Source organism: Danio rerio, chromosome 10 (assembly GCF_049306965.1).
Source record: "Danio rerio strain Tuebingen ecotype United States chromosome 10, GRCz12tu, whole genome shotgun sequence".
NCBI lineage: Eukaryota > Metazoa > Chordata > Actinopteri > Cypriniformes > Danionidae > Danio > Danio rerio.
Genome location: NC_133185.1, coordinates 41,533,790 through 41,556,861, shown reverse-complemented (window position 1 = coordinate 41,556,861; position 23,072 = coordinate 41,533,790). Strand labels below are relative to the sequence as shown.

Genomic DNA, 23,072 nt, shown 5'->3' with positions numbered 1-23,072 from the left:
ACATACGAACTCTAGGGACATCAGAGACTTATTTTACATAATTACCTAATAAGCCCCCTTTGAATTGTCTTGTGTTGCTATGTTGAGGCGGGAGAGTGATGGTGCGCTGTGTGTGTCTTATGTTTTGCAGACTCAGAGTGATTTTATGGTGATCTGTAATGTGGCGAAAATCCTGGAGCTTGTTGTTCCTTTGATGGACCATCCGAGTGAAAGCTTCCTCACCACTATCGAAGAAGACCTGATGAAACTCATCATAAAATACGGCATGACGGTCAGTTAAAGTGTTAATTTAGTTTTAGTTTTGACCTAAATGTGATTTGATTATTACATTTCAACTTGCCAAAATGAATAAAAATTACACACAAAACTTTGTTCTGAACTGTAATAGTTTATTTAATCAAACCTAATGCTGACAGAAACGAAACAACTGATGGAGTATACACTAACCTGCACATTATTCAGTCACAAGATGGTGCCATACAGTCAAAAATGCAAAGCAAACAAAAACAGCTGATGGAGTATACACTAACCTGCACATTATTCAGTTACAAAATGGTGCCAAACAGTCAAAAACGCAAAGCGAACAGAACAAAAGCAGCTGACAAAATATACACTAACCTTCGCATTATTCAGTCACATGATAGTGCCAAACACTCAGAAATACCAAAGCTGATAGAAACAAAAATTGTTAAATGGAGCATAGACTTGCCTACATAATACTTTTAAAGAAGACCGACACCCAACAGTCAAAAACAGCACGTGACAAATAAACATTTGACTAAAGAATATAGATGTAAACATATGAATACGAACGTATAATTTTAGAATAGCATGCCTTGAAATGTCGCTACTGACCAATCAGAATCAAGTATTCCAAACCACCATGTAATAAATCAAAATTATGAATCCAGAACTCTTTTAAACCATGTGTTTACCGTCTATCACCTTTTAAATGCAAGAATGTACCACTTGAGTGCACACACACACACACAATTTATATACCTTTATTTAGATCAACTGGGGCTCTGATAATTTGGGCAAGCCCTAATAAAGAAGGGGGTACTCCAAAGGAAAGTTGGATAACTCTTAATTTTCACATGGCATCAAGTCTATACTTATTCCCAAAACATGCAGACAAAAGGTTTAAGCGTTACCATTATGCAATCATCTTTATGTTCCTCAGGTTGTGCAGCACTGTGTGAGTTGTCTTGGCGCAGTCGTCAATAGGGTGACCCATAACTACAAGTTTGTCTGGTCTTGTTTCAACCGCTACTATGGTGAGTAAAGTCTGACCGTTTGCACTGATCTGTGATTTCTCAGACTGTCGGTCACTTGAATATTCTTCTTCTTGGATATGCAGGAGCACTGAGCAAGCTGAAGATGCAGCATCAGGAGGACCCAAACAGCACCGTCCTGGTCTCTAATAAACCTGCACTGCTGCGCTCGCTCTTCACCGTCGGTGCGCTGTGCAGACATTTCGACTTCGACCAGGAGGAGTTCAAAGGAAGTAATAAGGTCAGACCCTCAATCATGGGATGCTACTTGTGGGTTTTTAAATGGAGTAAATATAATTAGACTTTAATTCAAGATGACTGTCAATTATGTGGTCAGTACTTGCATATGACAAACTAATACGTCTATTTATCTATTTATTTATTTATTTAAATCAACTAAGCTTTTTTTTCAGTTAATTTCACAATATCTAATAGTTCTTTAAGGATCAAGACAACCAAAAACAACATTATTCAGGATTGTAATTTATTACAGATTTCCTAATTTTATGTGGGATGCACTCTGTATATAATATTATACAATGATAATGTGTGGGTCTTTAATGTGCCCCTACTAATATACAAGATGATGACTTTCGCTTTTGAATTCAACAGTGCATGCACTGCACAAGTTAGTGTTCGGATAGTGTTCCACCTAGTGGATCGGATAATTTCGCTTGTGTATATACTTTAAAATGTTACAATAAAAACAACTCTTCATGTGCTCTCTAGACACTATACATAGTTCTATACCAAGTGTGCCGCAAGCCTACGTTTGAGTGAAGGTTTCGGCCGTTAGATCGCCCCCTGGGGGCTGGCTGCAGTACAAGTCATAAAGCCTGCCTCCTCCGTGTTAATGAAGGAGACTTGAGCCCAAATAAAAAAAAATATTACACTTGCAATAAAATGTCCCGAAAGATAGTTCTGGTCGATTAAGGCACTGGTTATTGTGCTGAAATAGGTGCAGATCTTCATTTTTGTAAACAGTTTGTTTTTAGCAGTAATTTAATACTGGGCGTGTCATCGTGATTGACAGCTGTGATTGACAGTTTCTCAAAGCGCGGCGTCTGAGCTTCGGCAGGAGACTGAAGTAGACTGAAATGTTATTATTCGATTTCTGTGTTATTTTACCATGACAAAATGAGTTCAGCAGTAAACTATAGTTTCTGACATACATGATCCTGGTGGAACACTGTTTATTCGCTAAGGTCAGGGCTTTTTTTCGGGCTTTATTAGTTTGCTGATACACGCCTAGCCACCCAGATAGCAAAACACAGTTTCGGCTAGATTCTCGCCTGCCGGAGACTTATCTCTTAGAGCTCAGACTGACTAATGTTACCTCTGCTGGACCTACTCCGGATGCCAGGACTCACTGCCCGATTCCAGTCCGAGTCAATCGAGCCAGATGCGGCGGCCGAGCGAGCAGGCGCTGCCGCATGCGAGCCGGAATCAGCCCGCGACGCCGCGAGTAAGTTATGCGCTGCGGCCCGGAGCTGGCGCGATTGAATATATAAAACCCTCATATTTGTTAACGTTATTACATCCATTTGTGTTGATATGACAGCAAACGCATGCTGAGAAGTTCGGGGGGCGTGGTTGATTTTACATAAAGCGTTTGATTGGAAGCTCGACTCTGCTCATTTTCGCGGCTCCTCCTCTGGCTCCATCAGACAATCCTTCTGCGCATGTCTGGCTCCAATTTCAGCAGTCTTTTGCGACAGTTTGTGCCCGTCAAGCAGGCGTTTTGCCCTCAAGGCGTTCAATGGGGAAAAGGGCTGTCGCGTCGTCCATATTTTTTACAGTCATTGTTCTATACTCATTGCTGTGCTGTTTTTTATTTAAAAATTACTTTTTTTTTTTTTTTTAAATTGTCATTAGTCGGTTTTTAAAAAGTCTTTAAAAAGTCTTACATTTGCCCTCCTAATACCTGTAGGAACATGTTTTATGCTCTTAACAGTATAGTTAAATATATAAATGAATTTGTTTAATTGTTTATTCTTTAAATCACTTAATGCTTTTGTATTTTAGTTACAAAACATAAAATTACTCAGATTTAAGTGTGAAGAAAACTTAGTATGAAGTCTTATGAAGTAAATTATAATGAATTTATTATATTACTAGTGTTACAAATAAAGTAATTATTATTCTCTCTCTCTATGTATATACATTTATATGTGTATATACACTCAACGGCCACTTTATTAGGTACAACTTACTACAGGCATGTCCAAACTCGGTCCTGGAGGGCCGGTGTCCTGCAGATTTTAGCTCCAACTTGCCTCAACACACCTGCAGGGATGTTTCTACTAAGCCTAATAAGAGCTTGATAAGCTAGCCCAGGTGTGTCTGATTGGGGTTGGAACTAAACTTTGCAGGACACCGGCCCTCCAGGACCGAGTTTGGACATGCCTCACTTACTAGTACTGGGTTGGACCCTCTTTTCCCTTCAGAATGGCATTAATCCTTTGTAGCAAAGATTCAACAAGGTACTAGAAATATTCTTCAGAGGTTTCGGTCCATATTGACATAAAAGCATCACGCAGTTGCTGCAGATTTGTCAGCTGAACATCCATGATGCGAATCTCCTGTTCCACCACATCCCAAAAGTGCTCTATTGGATTGAGATCTGGTGACTGTGGAGGCCATTTGAGTACAGTATCCTGCTGAATGTAGCCATCAGAAGATGGGTACACTGTGGTCATAAAGGGATGGAAATGGTCAGCAATAATACTCAGGTAGGCTGTGGCGTTGTTATGATGCTTAATTGGTACTAACGGGCCAAAAGTGTGCCAAGACAATATCCCCCACACCATTACACCACCACCAGCCTGAATTGTTAATACTAGGCTGGATGGTTCCATGCTTTCATGTTGTTTGCGCCAAATCCTGACCCTACCATTCAAATGCCGCAGCAGAAATCGAGACTCATCAGACCAGGCAACATTTTTCCAACTAACTAATTTTGTTGAGCCTGGGCAAATTGTAGCCTGTTCTTAGCTGACAGTAGTCGCACCTGGTGTGATTTTTCTGCTGTTGTAGCCCATCTACCTCAAAGTTGGATGTGTTGTGTGTTCAGAGATGCTCTTCTGCATACCTCGGTTGTAACAAGTGGTTATTTGAGTCAATGTTGGCTTTCTATCAGCTCGGCCCAGTCTGGCTATTCTCTTCAACAAGGCATTTGCACCCACCAAACTGCTGCTCACTGGATATTTTCTCTTTTTTGGACCATTCTCTCAGTTTGAACTGCAGCAGATTGTCTTGATCATGTCTACAAGCTAGTTTACTTGGATACCAGAAATGTTTATAGATATTAGAAAAATAGAGATTTATTTTAAATAATTAGTATACAGTATGTGAAACAGTATTTAAACAGTACGTGCTTTGACAAAATAATGCAAACCATTAGCCTAAAATGTTGTAAAAATATCCTCAGCTAATTTTATCATAAGTATGAGGAATGTCATGTAATCAGAAATACTCGTCTTGTCTTTCAGGTGGTCATAAAGGACAAGGTGCTAGAACTGCTGCTGTATTTCACTAAGAACGATGATGAGGAGGTGCAAACCAAAGCCATCATTGGTCTAGGTAAACATCTGCTCTCCATAAACACTGAAATTCTTGACTGCATTCGCAATGAATAAAACCATGGTCTGTTGGTTCTGCAGGGTTTCTGTTCATCCAGGACCCAGGACTCATGTTTGTTACAGAGGTGAAAAACCTCTACAACACCCTCTTGGCCGACAGGAAGACATCAGTGAATCTGAAGATTCAGGTGTTGAAGAACCTGCAGACATACCTGCAGGAGGAGGATTCCCGAATGCAGGAGGCCGACAGAGAGTGTGAGTCTCACTTATACAGCACACACTTCTGTTCTCAGTGCAGTAATAGCTAGAATTGCACCATTCAGGATAAATTGACAGTCATGGTTTTCTGTATCAAGTAATACGATCATGATTCTGAATTGAAAACAAAACATGATCAGTTATATGGAGAGGTTAATTACTGCATTAAAAAATAATCCATTCAAATGAATTGGTAAAAAGTCATTACTTTGATCAAGAAAAGTAAAAGGTTTGATAATAGTAATAAAAAATAAGTTTCTAATTATTTTCTGATCTATTGTCTTTTCTATGTCTTTTATAAATATATAAAGAAATTCACATTCTAGTCTATTTTTTGTTCTATCATTTTACATATAAAATACTTAAATACTTTTTTATTAAAGAAACTTTTCTTTATATGCATTTCTGTATTATGCAAGGTGTATTTATCTGTTTTCTTTATGTATTTATTAAAAAACAATACAAAAACTTTTCTGTAGTGTATATTAGAAGGATTTCTGGAGGTTTGTGTGACTGGCTTAATGATGCTAAAAAATGAAATCACAGGAATAAATTACATTTTAAATTATTGTCTAATACGTTTTTCTTTTTTTATTTATTTTTAATAGTATACATACATATATATATATATATATATATATATATATATATATATATATATATATATATATATATATATATATATATATATATATATATATATATATATATATATATATTTTATTCACAAAGACAGTCTCAAGCCTGGTTTATACTTCTGCGTCAAGTGACCGGCGTAACCCACGACGCATGCAACACGCGTAGCTGTGCATTATACTTCTGCGCGCTGTTTCTGTTGGTCTGCATTAACACTTCCAAAACGCTAGTCGGCAGTGAGGTGTTAATGTTCCTCTGTGTCGAGTTTCTTCGCTGGTGTTTTGTTCTTTCTGAACGCTTCCGGGATGTACAAGTGGCTCAAACTCATTTTGAGGCAGGAACTGGCGGACGTGCAACAACTTTAACTATGAGGTAAACACAAAACAAAACTTTCCATCCGGAGCTCCTTCACGGGACTCCACACCTGTAAACAATCGCTCCATCAGACTAGTAAGTACTACCAAGCCGACTAATCACAGAGCTTGCGATACGCGGCGTTGCAACGTGTAGTTACATTTTTTGGGTGGTGCACGTCAGCCACGGCGTAGGGCTATGCGTCAATGCGTAGGCTACGCTGTGGCATACGTGTGCGCTTGACGCAGAAGTATAAATCAGCCTTTAATCATGCAAATCTCGAGCTGGATTCTGGTCTGATTGTGTCTGTATTCTCTGTGCAGGGAACAAATTGTCCAAGAAGGAGGACCTGAAGGAAATGGGCGACATCTCGTCCGGCATGAGCAGCTCCATCATGCAGCTCTACCTCAAGCAGGTGCTGGAGGCTTTCTTCCACACGCAATCCAGCGTCAGACACTACGCCCTCAACGTCATCGCCCTAACACTTAATCAGGGGCTCATTCACCCTGTACAGGTACATATCAACACTCCATGTTTCTGGAAAACATCTTTCCATTCCTAATGTGCTTCACACAAAATAAAATTCTGTCAAATAGAGGTGTTAAAATGAATTGTTTCTTCGATGCACAGTGATGCATCGAAGATGAAATAAACAAATAAGACTTTCTCCAGAAGAAAAAGCATTATAGGAAATACTGTGAAAATGTCCTTCCTCTGTTAAACATCATTTGTGGAAATATTTGAAAAAGAAAAGAAAATTCAGAGGGGGTGAATAATTCTGACTTCAATTGTATATTGTAATATCTGCTGAAGGAGTAAATGTAAACGTCCCACGCTACACAGACCCTCCTGAAGTGACCCTCTCAGTGTCCTGAGTTTAATATCTCATTTTCTCCATCAGTGTGTCCCATATTTGATTGCGATGGGAACCGATTCAGAGCCCACAATGAGGAATAAAGCTGATCAACAGTTGGTGGAGATTGACAAGAAGTACACAGGCTTCATTCATGTGAGTGGTTTTGAACAGCAAACATGCATTTGTTATTTACAGTGACGCAATACGTAATATGTTTATCTAGAACTCAGTCTATAAAATGCTTACTTAAATGACCACTATGTTACAAAGCAGGGTTAAAATAGCTCAAACTAAAATCTGTAGTTTAAAAAAGGGGCTTAAGATTAAACTGAATTAAAATGAATAGAGAGCACAACAAACTGAAGTTATTGTAGGTAACTAAAGCAAAGATAATGAAAAAAACTGGAATAACGTACTTAAGTAAAACTAAAACCCAATTTTGTTAATTGTAATAAGCGTTAATTATTAAAAAATTGACTTATTTCATTTTAGCCAAATCAAAATTTGCTTTAACAACATTTATTTCACTTATAATAATTGTAGCTAAAGTAAAAGTAAATAAGAAAACTAAAACAATGTAGTCATAGATATACATTTAAAAAATCTATAACATATAAAAATGACAAAAAAAGAAGAAACAACTATCGCTAAAACTTATGCCAAATAATATGAAAAAAGAAAGTTGGATTGATAGTTGCCATGGTAAAATGCTTCAAGTTTTAGGGCAAAATAGATTAAATAAAATAATTAAAACTGGGATAAAATTAGCAAAAGCAATTTGTTTTATTTAATCAAAAAATGTGTTTTTATATGTATACTAAAATAGGACAAAATTAACAGCTAGTTTTCCAAGCAACATTTCTAATTTCCATCAACATAATGTAATAAATAAACTGATATAAAACTAATTAAAGTAATTTACTGTAGTAATTTCTTATAGCAGTAACTGATAAATTCACAAAAAAAAAAACGAATTTAGTTTTAAATTCATCTCAATAATGCTAAAACAACATCATAACATATTTTATTCCAGCTAGTTGGCAAGACCTATTTTTCCTTTTCCTGTACTCAAATACTTCAATTATACATAAAAAAACATAAAAAATCTAAAATAAAGTAAAAATTGAATAAAAATTACAATAAAACTTTTAAAAAAATCAACCAAATGAATTTGAAAAACCATACCAAACTGATTTAATAAACTGATAAAAATAGCATCATTACGAATTTATTTCAGCTAAAAATACTTAAATTATACAAAAACATTGCAAGTCTAAAATAAAGTAATACTTGAATAAAAATGACAATAATACTTAAAAAAATAAACCAGATAAATTAAAAAATCATAACGAACTGATTTAATGAACTGATAAAATAACATCATTACGAATTTATTTTATTTCAGCTAGTTGGCAAGGCACATTTTCCCCTTTCTTTTACTTGAATACTTAAACTATACAAAAAAAAATACTACAATAAAAAATCTAAAATAAAGTTAAACTTAAATAAAAGTTACAATAAAACTTTAACAAATAAACCAAATAAATTAAAAAAATCATAACGCACTGATAAAATATAATCATAACAAACTTATTTTATTTCAGCTAGTTGGCAAAGCACGTTTCATTTTCTTTTACTAAAATACTTGAAATATACTAAAATTAAAATAATAATAATTACAAATTTATTCAAATGAAGTAAAACTTAAATTAAAATTACAATAAAACTTAAAAAATAAACTAAAGCAAATAAAATGATGAAATCTGCATGAAGCATAAGATCAAGACTTGAAGAGATTATGCCAACCATCGAAGACTTTACGGACAACACACACACTCTTAAACACATATCATTGAATCATGGACATCACCCATATACCATGTAACTCCAGGTTAACTGTGTTTATATATATATATATATATATATATATATATATATATATATATATATACATACATATATATATATGTATATGTGTGTGTGTGTGTGTATGTATGTGTATGTATATATATATATACACACACACACACACATACACACTCACACACACACACACATATACATATATATATATATATATATATATATATACATATATATATATATATATATAATAACTTTAACTGTTAAAAGCTATTAGTTACTAGTTAATTAATGAAAGATTTACTTATGGTATCTAATAGCCTTATTTTGATTGTAATGCAATAATGTCCACCTTTTGTTAAGCTGCATTGAAACAATAATTAATGTGAAAAGTGCTATACAATTACAATTGAATTGAATGATGGTGTCGTCCAATTAGATGAAGGCTGTGGCGGGGATGAAGATGTCATATCAGGTGCAGCAGGCCATCGTGGGCTCGAAGGACACTGTGATCAGGGGTTTCCGGCTGGACGAGAGCAGCACAGCTCTGTGTTCACATCTGTACACGATGGTGCGTGGAAACAGGCAACACCGCAGGGCTTTCCTCATCTCACTGCTCAACCTGTTCGACGACAACACGGTTAGTTTTTTCTTTCATAACCTCTGTGTAATTAATACATGTGTCAATTTCTACAAATTCCCGTGATCATTAATCCTTAACCTTAATGCAGATTTTGTAAGGGTTCTGGAAATCCAGGAAAATGCTTGAATCTAGTGTTTTAAGGTTTGGAAAGTGCTTATATTTGGGAGAAAAAAGTGCTTGTAACTGCTTGGATGTTCAATCCTTACTTTCATAATAATTTATCTTGCTAAATAGTTTTCTATTTAAACAAAATACTGTAACCCAAGCACAGCGCACACATAGCAACACAACAAAACAAGATGCAACAACACACTATAAACCACACAACAACTTGAAACACAACAACAAACATGGGGCCATTCACATATCATGTCTTACGAACGGAAGACTAATGGAGGCACACATGCTTGAGAGTGCATATTGGGAGCAACACGCTTTCCAGGCACACCAAGTTGAAAACATCTCAACTTTTCAAAATTTCATGAGCTCATGAGTAGAACTGACTAATCTGACCGATTTGCATCATACTTTGTATGGAATATGCACATTTCAGTAGACCTATTACACAGAATACCCAAATGCCGCAGTACTTTTTATTTTCTCCCTAAATAAAACTTGTATCAGAGCTACAGCAATGTTTTGTTAGTGCGTCATCTTCTGAGAAAACATTTGATAGTCACCGAGCAATGACAGATGACAAATGAGCACAAGCGAAAATCATGTTGAAAATGATGAAGGAAGTGACGCATTAGATAGGGATGTCCAGATCTGATCATGTGATCGAAAATCGGGCCTGATCATGTAGTTTCAGTCTCAATCGGAATTGGAAGTTACCTCCCGTTCACGCCTCGAATATACATGTATATTACATATAATCTCATTATTTTTTAAAACATCTAAAGTTATACTGTGGCACAGAGTTAGACCTATTTTATGACTCCACACAGAAACAGCAACACGTGAGACATGACATTACTTTATTGCTTAAATGCTGGCAAAGTAGAACACAGAAGCAGCTTGATGTGGAGAGCGCGAGTATGTCTGCAATCTGGAGGTATTATCAAGTTGATGACGACAATATTGCCAAAGCAAACTGTGAGATATGTAAACTTGGGATTGCCTGCAGGGTATTTTAAGTTGAGGTTATTTGTTTTTATATTAGCTTTTTTATATTTTCTGTTGCAAAAGAGAAGAATTGATGTTATTTATTACATGATTGTTCAAGCTACCTCACAGAAGTGCTCTGTTTGTAACGAAATTGTTGAATGTTAAAATAAGGTGAATTAAATAAAAAATAAGGAACATCCTGGATCCGTTTCTTCGCTCTTCTTAATTTCTTTTATGTATTTTAGAAGTATCGGATAAATCTAATGACTCAGACTTAGCCTCGAGGGCAAAACAAAACCTGATCAGGACATGCCTACTTTTAGATGTTACATGTGAACTTCCCCTTATGCCTCATTCACAACTTTGTCGCTGCTTGTCACTCTGGGTGGCGATTGAAGTCAGTAGTGGACATTCCCACCTTGGGGTTGTGTAGGTAACGTTTATGGTGTTATTCACCGAAAGCAAATGAGTTAAGTGCTGCTAAAAATAAACTTTGTTCAAAGAAAACAGTAAATATAATTGGAATCAGTGCAAAAAAATGCTAAATTGCAATGATGATCAAGAAAAAAAGTGTGTTCTCTGTCATTGTGGCTTTTTATCTCCTGCAAACGCGGGTCTGTGTTGGTCTACAGCATGGGTAATACAACTGGCCTCTGCAGGAGCTGAGAGAGGATCACATGAGCTCTACTGTATTGGCTGTCACTCAAGAAAGTCGCTCTTTATTTAAATAAAGTTTGCAACTTTGTCCCACCGCCCAACATGCCCACCTGGTCACCAACGGTCGCTCACGTGAACAAAGGTCTCCGGAAGTTGCTCTCCGTTAAAATGAATGGCTGCTTATTGCTTTGCTTAATGCAGAAACAACACAACTTACAACACAAGAAAACAACATATGCAACACAAAATAGCACAAACCAACTCAGCAAAACACAACAACATTTAGCAAAATACGCAAACCAATCTTGGGTTTTAAGTAACAGTAAACTGAAACTTACCTGGTTAGTCGGCAGATGGTACTGGCTTCATAGTACAGGCCCCTGATGTGTGTTTCGGATGTGTTGATTAATGCTGGTTTATTTTGTTGTGATGCAGAAGTCGGATGTGAACATGCTGCTGTACATCGCAGACAATCTGGCCAGTTTCCCCTATCAGACTCAGGAGGAGCCGATGTTCATCATGCATCATGTGGACATTACACTGTCTGTGTCCGGCAGTAACCTGCTGCAGTCCTTCAAAGAGGTCTCTCCATTATACACTTAATTCAACTCTCTTACATGTTAGATGATTATTAAAATAGCATCAGATGTAGACTAGTTTTATAAGCAAATGTCTTTTTCTTATTATGATGGTGATTTTTACAATAACAAAATGTTGTGACTGTATAGAAAACGCAAATGAAAAAGAAAGTAGTGATTTCCAAATTTACTTTGACTTTAGCATTTTTTTTTTATTTTATTGCAGACTATATGAGCACAAAATGTTTAATCTTTTGTCAGGTCAACTTCAGTTCATTTGTAAAGATACATCCTTTCCTGTCATTCAGACATGCAACACCTTGCAAAAAAAGTTGGGACAGGAGCAGTTTAGGGCTAATAATCAGGTCAATTGGGTAAATATTGATGTGATTTAAAACAAGTGGTGTCAACAGGTGATGGTAAGTATTGTACAAAAGCAGCATCTAAGAAAGCTCTACTCCTTTAGGAGCAAAGATGGGCTGAGAATCGCCAGTTTGCCACAAATATAGTTAAATTCAGAATTATTAGCCCCCGTGAATTATTAGCGGCCCTGTTTATTTTTTCCCCCAGTTGACTTTTTCAGCACATTTCTAAATACAATAGTTTTAATAACTCATTTCTAATAAGTGATTTATTTTATCTTTGCCACGATGACAGTAAATAATATTTGACTAGATGTTTTTCAAGACACATCTATACAGCTTAAAGTGACATTTAAAGGCTTAACTTGGTTAATTAGGCAGGTTAGGGTAATTAGGCAAGTTATTGTATAATGATGTTTTGCTCTGTAGTCTATCAAAACAAATATATAGCTTAAAGGGGCTAATAATTTTGTCCCAAAAATCTTTTTTAAAAATATCAAAACTGCTTTTATTGTAGCTGAAATAAAACAAATAAGACTTTCTCCAGAAGACAAAATTTTATCAGACATACTGTGAACATTTTCTTGCTCTGTTAAACATCATTTGGGAAATATTTTAAAAAGAAAATATATTCAAAAGGGGTGCTAATAATTCTGACTTCAACTGTACATCTGAAAATTATTGAAATGTTTAAAAACAATGTTCCTCAAAGAAAGAGAGGAAGACATTTGGATATTTCACTTTCAGCAGTGCCGAACATAATTAAAAGATTAGAAACGAATCTGGAGGAATTTCAGTGCGTAGGCGACAAGGGTGCAAGCCTAAGCTGAACTACCATGATCTCCAATCCTAAGGCAGTGCGTGAAGAATTGTAATTCATCTATAAACGATATCACCACATGGGCTCAAGACTACTTTGGCTAAATCTTTCACAAGTACCCTAATACGTAGTTGCATCCACACATGCCAGTTAAAACTACTGTGCCAAGAGGAAGCCCTGTGTTAACAGTAATTGTGTGTGTTTATTAGTGTTGTATATATTATTTATCTTTATTTAAATTACATTTTAGTCATTTAATCCTTTTGCATTTGAATTACTTAACATTTATTTGTTTAGCTATTCTGTTCATTTCAGTGCTTAAAGTAAAATGGCTGCTAAGACAATTTTCCCATCTACTATATACAGTTGCAGTCAGAATTATTTAACCTCCTGAATTATGAGCCCCCTTTATTAATATTTTCTCCAATTTCTGTTTAGTGGAGAGCAGATTTTTTTCAACACATTTCTACACATAATAGTTTTAATAACTAATTTCTAATAACTGATTATTTTATTTTTGCCATGATGACAGTAAATAATATTTTACTTTATATTTTTCAAGACACTTCTATACAGCTTAAAGTGACATTTAAAGGCTTCACTAGGTTAATTCAGTTAATTAGGTAGGTTAGGGTAATTAGGCAAGTTATTGTATAGTGGTGGTTTGTTCTGTTGACTATTAGAAAAAATATAGCTTAAAGGGGCTAATAATTTTGGCCTAGATTTTTTTTTTTAATTAAAAACTGCTTTTATTCTAGCCGAAATAAAACAAACAAGATTTTCTCCAGAAGAAAAAAATATTATCACACATACTATGAAATTTACTTGCTCTGTTAAACATCATTAGGGAAATATTTAAAATGAAAAAAAAAAAAAAAATTCAAAGAGGGGCTAATAATTCTGATTGAAATTTTTTTTTTTATTTGACTCGTTTCTGTTGACAAAAGGATTGTTATTTTCAGTTTTTGTTAACAAAAAGCAACAGAGATTTCTTTAACTATTACTATAGCTTTGGTTTAATTTTTGCACCTTATTTGTTTCATTCTTTGTACTGATTTTGTTGAGAGCAGACACTCAGTTTTCCTACAATCTTGCCTCGTTTCTTAGTCTCTCCTGAAAGAGCCGAGGAAAGTGGAGGTGGTGAAAAAGAAGAAAAAGAAGAAGAAGAAGAAGAAGCAGAAGCAGAAGCGAGGGAAGAAGTACGGCTCTGAGGAAGAGGATGAGAGCAGTAGGAGTAGCAGCAGCAGTAGCAGCAGCAGCAGCAGCAGCAGTGACAGTGACAGCTCTGAAGAGGAAGTTATTCATCGGCGGAAGAAACCCAGACGGACCACCGCAAACTCCGATTCCGATTCTGACCTGGACGTGGAGGATGTTGATAAAGTGATGTTGCGGCTGCCAGACAACCCAGAACCCCTGCTGGACTTCGCCAACGCGTCTCAGGGCATCCTCCTGCTCTTGATGCTCAAACAGCACCTCAAAAACCTCTATGGCTTCTCTGACAGGTGAAACACTAATGTTCTGGTGCAATCAGCTTTGACATGCACCGAGCTTGATTTATTTCATGCCCATTTTTAGACTTTTCTTTTCTTTTCAGCTAGAAACCAGAAAACCATCTAACCAACAAAAATGACTCTGGCAAATAGATTAGCCCTCCTGTGATGATTTTATTAAATATTAAATATACAGGAGGATTAATAAATTTGACTTGCTCTGTACATGATCTTGGGCAGGTAGTGTTTTAAATCAGATTGTATAATTTAACAAATATGACTTGTAGTGACATAAAACTTGCTTCTGGTTTCTAGCCGATCCATTTTTGTATGTGCAATTCTGCTCTCACTATAACTTTATGAATGGCTTCATTACAAACGCCTCTTTGTCTGTCCCTGCAGTAAAATTCAGAAGTACTCGCCTACAGAATCTGCAAAGATTTATGACAAGGCTGTAAACAGGAAAGCCAACGTGCATTTCAACCCACGGCAGACGCTAGACTACCTGACCAACAGTCTGTCCAATGCAGATCTCAGCAACGATGTCAAGAGGAGAGTCGTCAGACAGTATTTAGATGTAAGCTTTGCCTTTTTTTTTCAGTAGGGTTCTATAACTATAGGGTTCAGTAGGGATGGATGAATTAAAAGGATTTGAACATTTTCAGTTTTTTTGTATTTATTATTGTGACTAAATTTAACTGTATTGATAAAAAAATTATGTTTTCAGTTATTATTAGTCATTTCTGTTAGTTTAATATGCATTTTTTTATATTTATAACATAAGTATAACATTTAACAATTTTTAAACATAAAACTAGTGATTGTTTTTCAACTTATTGATTTTAATTATATTACAAAACTCAACAAACTATACAAAGTATTATATATATATATATATATATATATATATATATATRTGTGTGTGTGTGTGTGTGTATATATATATATATGTATGTATGTATGTATATATATATATATATGTGTATATATATATATTTATATATATGTATATATATATATATGTGTGTGTGTGTGTGTGTGTGTGTGTGTGTGTGTGTGTGTGTGTGTGTGTGTGTGTGTGTGTGTGTGTGTGTGTATATATATATATATATATATATATATATATATATATATATATATATAATATTTCAGAATGTACTTTTTCCACCCCAACAAATATTTAACAGAAATAACATTTAAAATAAATGATAAAATACAATACTTAAATAAATTAATTAATACATTTACATTGAGCTATGTGAGTGTGCGTATATATAATAAAAATAAATAAATGAAGAGTTCGGATGCAAAAACCTCTAAGTGTCATCTGAAATTTTCGTCTAAAATGAGTATTTTTGTGAGATTCCTTATTTTATGTTCACCTGTTTTACATTAAAGACAATAAAAATAATGTATTAAATGACATAAAAGGGAAATTACTCAACTTATACACAGCAGCTTCAGAAGAATAGTAATTTTGGGAGACAAATTGAGATAGCACTTTTTGTGTCTGAACTCTTCAAAGAAAAAAATTATATTAAAAATTTCCACATTATTACATTAAATATTAAATTACAGTCATCTTCCAATTTTTATCTATCCATTTATACAGTGACCGAAAGGGGACCACACTTTTTTAAAGTCTCTGCTTTACCTCTGATTACATGTTATTTCATGTAATTCATGATTTCATGTCATTTTTGAAGAGCCAAATTATCTGACATCTTTAGGTATTTTTTTCATACTAAAGCTATAACACAGTTAGCTTGTATAAAGCTGAAATTTATTTGTTTCTTTTTGTTTGCATTTACTGATAAGTTTTCAGGATATACAGTGCTCGGCATTTAAGAGTACACCTCCAACAAATCTCTGATTTAAATTAATATTTTCTATAGGATCCTTTACAACATTATATTTGTGCATGTACATTAGATTAGTCAGTACTGAAGCCAAATCTGGAGCTTATCTAACAAAATAACTTACAATAATGGTTGAAAAATTAGTTGCTAAATTTTTATGCTAGGCAAAAATGTTGAATACAATTTTCAAAAACAGCAAAAGTCAAGAGAAACATACCAAAAGTGAAACAAAAACATACAAAGTTTTGTTACAATTTTGTAGTTTGTAATTTATTTTTGCAATATTTTGCTTGAATTTAATTGTATTTTCTTTAAATTTCTAAATATGTTTGGTGACTAAAATATAATTGTATTAAATATATCTGTTTAATAAATCAGTTTTGTTTAAATGCACTAAAATACATTGCATATATTCACTGGGAAATATAAAAAAATATTTATTTTCAAAATGAGGAGTACTCAATTATGCTGAGCACTGTACATACAATAAACAAAGCTTTGCTAGTAATCATGCTAACTTAAATAAAAGTTTCAATATTTATATTGACTGGAATGTTTTTAGAAATATTAACTAGACTTAAAATGTCTGTCTTTATTGTTTGTTTTTTTTTTTATGAAAAGTGTACATTTTGCCATAGCAACTTACTTAATAAAGAGGTAAAGTGTGGGAAACTATAATTATTTTAAAATAAAGCTTCATAACGATACTAAAAACGCAGAAGGTTTAATCATTTACTAATGTAGCATGCGCTTATTTTTTTATATAAATACATTTATTTATACAATATTAGGTTTTTTATTTACTTATTTAACACCAGGGTTGATTTTAACAAAAAGAAAATAGGACATTTTTTCCTATAAAAAAAAAACAACAAACTCAAATAGAGCTGAAATTGAATAGAAATAGTTTAGACAAAACATAAGTAGTATTGACAAAACATCAATATTTAAAGTAAAAAGTATTAACACATTACAAATGATAAAATACTACAATTAATTAAAAATGCTAATAGTAAATATAAAACTGAATAAATCACTAAGTAATGTCAATTAAAACAAATAATTAAAGACATTCTGACTGGTTTTGTGGTCCGTGGTTATATCAATACACCATTGGCCAGTGTTTGCAGTTCAAAAAAATAAGTTGATTTACATGTATGAAATATTATCAACAAAAAAAAATCCTACCTGGAACATCTAAAATGTATCAAAAAAATAGACTGAGGATGCAAACCGCTCACTAATAAAAAATTTTAAATAGACATTTTGACTGACCATCTCTAAATGGGTTCCTCCACAGTTTAAGGTACTGATGGAGCACTTGGACCCGGATGAGGAAGAAGAAGAGGGAGAGGCTTCAGCCAGTTCACACGCCAGAAATAAAGCCATCAATGCTCTGCTAGGAGGCTCCAGTCCCAAGAATAATGCTGCTGAATCGTACGACGACGACAGTGAAGTGGAAGAAAAGACTCCTGGGGTAAGAAGAACCACTTCTTTTCCTATTGCACGCTATTTAATTTGGTTTTACTTTATTTTTACATCCCAATGTTAAAATGTCTGAATCTAACATGTGGATTAATGATAACATCATTGCTTTGCTGGTTATCTAAAGGCAGTGTGTTTCTCTCCTAACCAGCATTCTCCAATTTTTATACATACTAGTTATTACTCAAATTAACTATTGCAGGTGTAAAGTCAAAGATAACCAGTGGGTAAAGGAGTACTGAAAAATCGTACTCAAATAAAAGTACCATTACTTGCCCAAAAATGCAGTGCAAGTCGAGTTAAAGTATCTGCTGGTAATATTACTCAAAGTTTGAGTAAAAAGAAGCCCTCACTCGAGTAATGAATAGTCATTCTTACGCTTAGGTTGATGCATTTACATGCAATTTGTTTAGGGATGTGTAAACGTAACATTCTGTAGTGCATTTACTTGTTCAGGGTCATTTGTTTTAGGACATCTTCCTGGACAAGTTTAATGCTTCCAAACAATTTGCTGCATTTATAAAGCGCTCATGTCTTCATGTAGATCAGTATGATGCGATTTACTTTCTATGTGCGATTTGATTGGACTGGAATCTCAGAACTGATTTTTCAACACTACCTGACATATGTCTTGTTGTCAACCCCAGTTGTTAGAGCAACACATAATAACTTGACTTCTAGTTAATAATTTGGAAAAGTGGCAGATTTTTCTGATGAATCATCTGTTGAACTGCATCCCAATCATCCCAAATACTACATAAGATTGGAACCCAGATGGACCCAGGATTCTCACAGAAATCAGTCAAGTTTGGTGAAGATAAATCATGGTTTGGGGTTACATTCAGTATGGGGGCGTGTGAGAGATCTGCAGAGTGGATAGCAACATCAACAGCTTGAGGTATCAAGACATTTGTGCAGCCCATTACATTACAAACCACAGGAGAGGGCAAATTCTTCAGCAGGATAGCGCTCCTCATACTTCAGCCTCCACATCAAAGTTCCTGAAAGCAAAGGTCAAGGTGCTCCGATGTTGGCCAGCCCAATCACCAGACATGAACATTATTGAGCATGTCTGGGGTAAGATTAAGGAGGCATTGAAGATGAATCCAGAGTATCTTGATGAACACTGGGAGTCCTGCAAGAACACTTTCTTTGCCATTCCAGATGACTTTATTTATTAATGAACTTTTTTTTTTATTTTGAACTTTTATACCCCACACAGCATGAAATTCACCATACTAAATCGACATTCAGGAAAATAATGTAAAAAATTATAATAAAAATAATAGCAAAACAAAAATGGAAACAAATATAAAATAATACAATACAACAGACAGTCAAAATGACAACCCTTCAACTTTCCTTTTATGTGCTCTCCAACTACTGCAAAAAGCTACCCCATTTCTGATAAAAAGTATGGGTCCTGAAAAGTCCTGAAGTCTTGCCAACATACAGTATGTTCATTTGATGCAGTAGAATTCATCAGATCAATCCAATTCTTAAAAACAGTATTCTTCCAAAGAGTTCTTCCAATTTCGCAGCACCAGTCTCACAGCAATAATACATCCTGCGCCAGATGACTTTATTAATAAGTGATTTGAGTCATTGCAGAGATGTATGGATGCAGTACTACAAGCTCATGGGAGTCATACACAATAATCATTCTTTTTCCGCAGCATTACTTTATATACTGTACATTATTTCTGTTAAGTGACAAGACTTTTGTTTAAGCAAAGTCAGACCTCACTGTCCTAATTAAATAATTAAAAATCAAAGCATGATTATATTTTATTTTGGTGAAAAAAGCGTAATCTAGAGGCCTTTGCCTTTCATATAAGCTGCTTCTGACGCCAAATGATCAACTAGAAGTCGAGTTATTATTTGCTGTTCCTAAAACTTGTATAGGAGACAAGACTTTTGTCATGTAGTGTACTCCGCCAATCCTCATAGACAAGACAAAATTAAGTAGCGACTGCAGGTTGAACAAAATAGTGGAGTAAAAGTACTAAACATGCACCTTAGGAAAAGTAAATGTACTCGTTTAAAACTAGTAAATTGCAGTTCCTGAGGAAAAACTACTCAATTAAATTTATTTGAGTTGTTGTAATTTGATAATGAACATATATGTGGTTGTTCTCTCAGAGTAAAACTCTCTATTTGTCCTCTTGCAGTCCTCCCGGAAGTCAAGGAGAACCGGAGATTCGGCGGAGGCATCAGGACACAGGAACGAAACCGTGGAAGCCACGGACGTCATCGCTCTGTGCTGCCCTAAATATAAGGACCGGCCGCAGATCGCACGCGTTATTCAGAAGACCAGCAAAGGATACAGCATTCACTGGATGGCCGGATCCTACTCCGGCACCTGGGCCGAGGCCAAGAAACGAGACGGACGCAAACTGGTGCCTTGGGTGGACACTATAAAGGAGTCTGACATTATTTACAAGAAAATTGCCTTGACGAGCGCACACAAACTGAGCAACAAAGTGGTGCAGACTTTACGTTCACTGTACGCAGCCAAGGAAGGATCTTCCAGCTAATTAAACCTGTAATAACTCTGGAACTGTTACACCCAGTAAACTCTCAGCAGCCAAACTTCATCAGGATTCAACGTTTTGTAAAGTCGGAGATACTACAGACTCGCAGGTTTTAAGATCCCACGCGGTATTAAGGAAGTGTTGGTTTGTTCAGATGTGAATCCTGTACATCTTTTTAAGTTAAACGGAGCTCCTTCGCTGTTGTGCAGCAAAACCTGGTTGTTTGAAATATTTTTTCCTCCCCCTTCACTGTATCATAGTTTAACACACAAAAACGCAAACAAAAAATGTTTATATCTCTGACGAAAAAAAGAAAAAAAAGTCTGTTTAAAGAAATAAACCTAAAGTGAATGTTGGAAATTAGTCTGTTGATGTTCTTAATAAAAGTGACCTTGGAGTTTAACCTAGCGCCGGATGGATTTCTTTAGCTTAGCTCAGTTTTCCAGGGAAATAAACGTTGAAACATCTCCTCTGCTTTATGTTTGACTTCTTTTGTGCTGTAAAATGGAGTCTCCTGGACATAATTTATTCAGTTTGAAAGCAGAGCATGCAGTATCTGTCGCCAACATGGACGGGAGGGATCCTTTTGTAAATGTAGATTTTGATGTATTGGGTCAGGGGTCGGGTCTCTACACCCCACAGCGGGACACGGGGGACCCCAGCATGTGTGGAGGAGCAAATACTGCAATAAATTTTTTACTTCTCTTTCTTACTTGTCTTGTTTGCATTTGACTTGGATATATACATATATTTATTTACATTTGGAGCCTCTGCGGAAAACATTTAGTAATTTTATTAATGATAAAAGGTTTGGATATTAGGATTAATATAATATCCATTATAATTATAATATAATATTAGGATTTATTATAGTTGTCTGTTATCTTATAAGGCACTAATTGAAATACTAAATGGAAAACCCTGGAGTGTTATTAAGGGAAGACTTTCATGATATAAATATAATGTTTATGCTAATATCAATGAAGTTAAATATGATTATTTGCCAGTTGTGAAGTTTTATTTGACCAAAAAAACAGTTTAATAAATTATAAAATGTAATGTGTTTCTGTTACAGGTGAATTTTCAGCATATTCACCCCAATCTTTAGTCTCAAGGACTTAAAGAAATCATTTTAATGTGCTGATTTGATTAAACATCTTCAATTCATCTTCATTCCTATAGTGCAGGGGTGTCTAAACTGGGTCCTGGAGGGCCGGTGTCCTGGAGAGTTTAGCTCTAACTCTAATCAATCACACCTGAACCAGCTAATCAAGCTCTTACTAGATATATTAGAAACTTCCTAGCCGGTTTGTTGAAAGTTGAAGCTAAACTTAGCAGGACCGAGTTTGAACACCCCTGCTATAGCGCTTTCACAATGTATATTGTGTCACAGCAGCTTAACATAGAAGTTCTAGATTGAAACTGTCAGTCCAGAGTTAAAGTTCAGTTTAGTGTGGTTTAATTTTTACTGCTGAAAGTCCAAACACTGAAAAGCAAATCCATTGATGCGCAGCTTCACAAGTCCCAAACCAAGTAAGCCAGTGACGTATAACAAACTTTACCAATTGACGAAAGTGAAGGAAAAAACCTTGAGAGATACCAGGCTCAGTTGAGCGCTACCACTTCTTATCAATATTAAAACTAGACTAATATGTAGATAACTTTCTTCAGGATTCTTTGATGAACAAAGTTTAAAAGAACAGAATTTACTTTACATAGATTTATATTGAACATTATGTCTTTTCTGTCAGAGTATAATTAATGTATCTTGCATTTATTTATTTACAAAAGACAAATTGTACTGACCACAAAACTTTTAACAAAAAAATTGGCGGGTTTGGGTCTAATAAAAGTCCTAGTATAGATGGTTTGATCTCATAAGTTAAAATTGCTTTTCCTGAATAGAAAAAAAGGGGATAAGGAATATAACAATGTTATTAAATACAAATATGACCATGCGGCCACTTAAAAAAGTACTATGTAAAACAATAGATCATACCACAGTATTAAAGTTGAATTTCAGGTTGTGTTGTGATCAAACTGCTGTATTATTTCATAGTTTGTTCAACCACCGTGACCAGCACCACCATTGCCAGCCCGGGGTAAGTGGAATTTCTGATCATTTTGTGGGAAAAATGGGAATTTTTTAATGGATAATGTAAACCAGACTCTGTAGCTGACTTAAAGGGATAGTTCTCCCAAAAATGAAAACTCTTGTCATCATTTACTCACCCTTCTTTTGGTTCAAACTTGGTTTACTTTCTTTTGTAAATCACAAAAAAATATTTTTGAGAAAGCTGGAAACCCATAACCAATTGGCTTCCATAGTATTTGTTTGTTCTATCATTATAGTTAGGTTTTTAGTTTTCATTAAAGTATCTTTAGTGTTTTTCATTTATTTTCCTTCAGCTTAGTCCCATCAGGGGTCGCCTCAGCGGAATGAACCACCAACTTTTCCAGCATATGTTTTACACAGCAGATCCCCTTCCAGCTGCAACCCATCACTGGGAAACATCCATACATACACACTGGATGTTCAAGGCAGCTCCTGAAGGAAACCAACGCCAACACGGGGTCCTCAGTGTTCAACGGATTAAGGAAAAAAGTTTATATAACGACTTGTTTGTAAGTACATTTACATTTTGGAGTAAACTATCCCAATAAAACTATCAAATAAGCCAGCTAAGTTAGTTTAGCTACAACCAAAACCATCAA

At 35.0% G+C, this 23,072-nt stretch overlaps 1 protein-coding gene across 2 annotated transcripts in view; it reads left to right on the top strand.

Annotated features, from left to right (window-relative positions):
• nipblb (NIPBL cohesin loading factor b) overlaps positions 1 to 21,067 on the top strand; it is a 71,880-nt gene extending 50,813 nt beyond the window's left edge. The window contains 13 exon segments of one of the 2 annotated variants that reach the window (NM_001161447.2): positions 131 to 271; positions 1,184 to 1,277; positions 1,361 to 1,515; positions 4,766 to 4,856; positions 4,937 to 5,110; positions 6,427 to 6,617; positions 7,005 to 7,112; positions 9,262 to 9,462; positions 11,665 to 11,811; positions 14,097 to 14,491; positions 14,882 to 15,056; positions 17,639 to 17,815; positions 19,995 to 21,067. In NM_001161447.2, the coding sequence (NP_001154919.2) occupies positions 131 to 271; positions 1,184 to 1,277; positions 1,361 to 1,515; positions 4,766 to 4,856; positions 4,937 to 5,110; positions 6,427 to 6,617; positions 7,005 to 7,112; positions 9,262 to 9,462; positions 11,665 to 11,811; positions 14,097 to 14,491; positions 14,882 to 15,056; positions 17,639 to 17,815; positions 19,995 to 20,360 (2,415 nt within the window). In that variant the 3' untranslated portion in view covers positions 20,361 to 21,067. 2 annotated transcript variants of the gene reach the window in all.
• Positions 21,068 to 23,072: the final 2,005 nt, after the last annotated feature.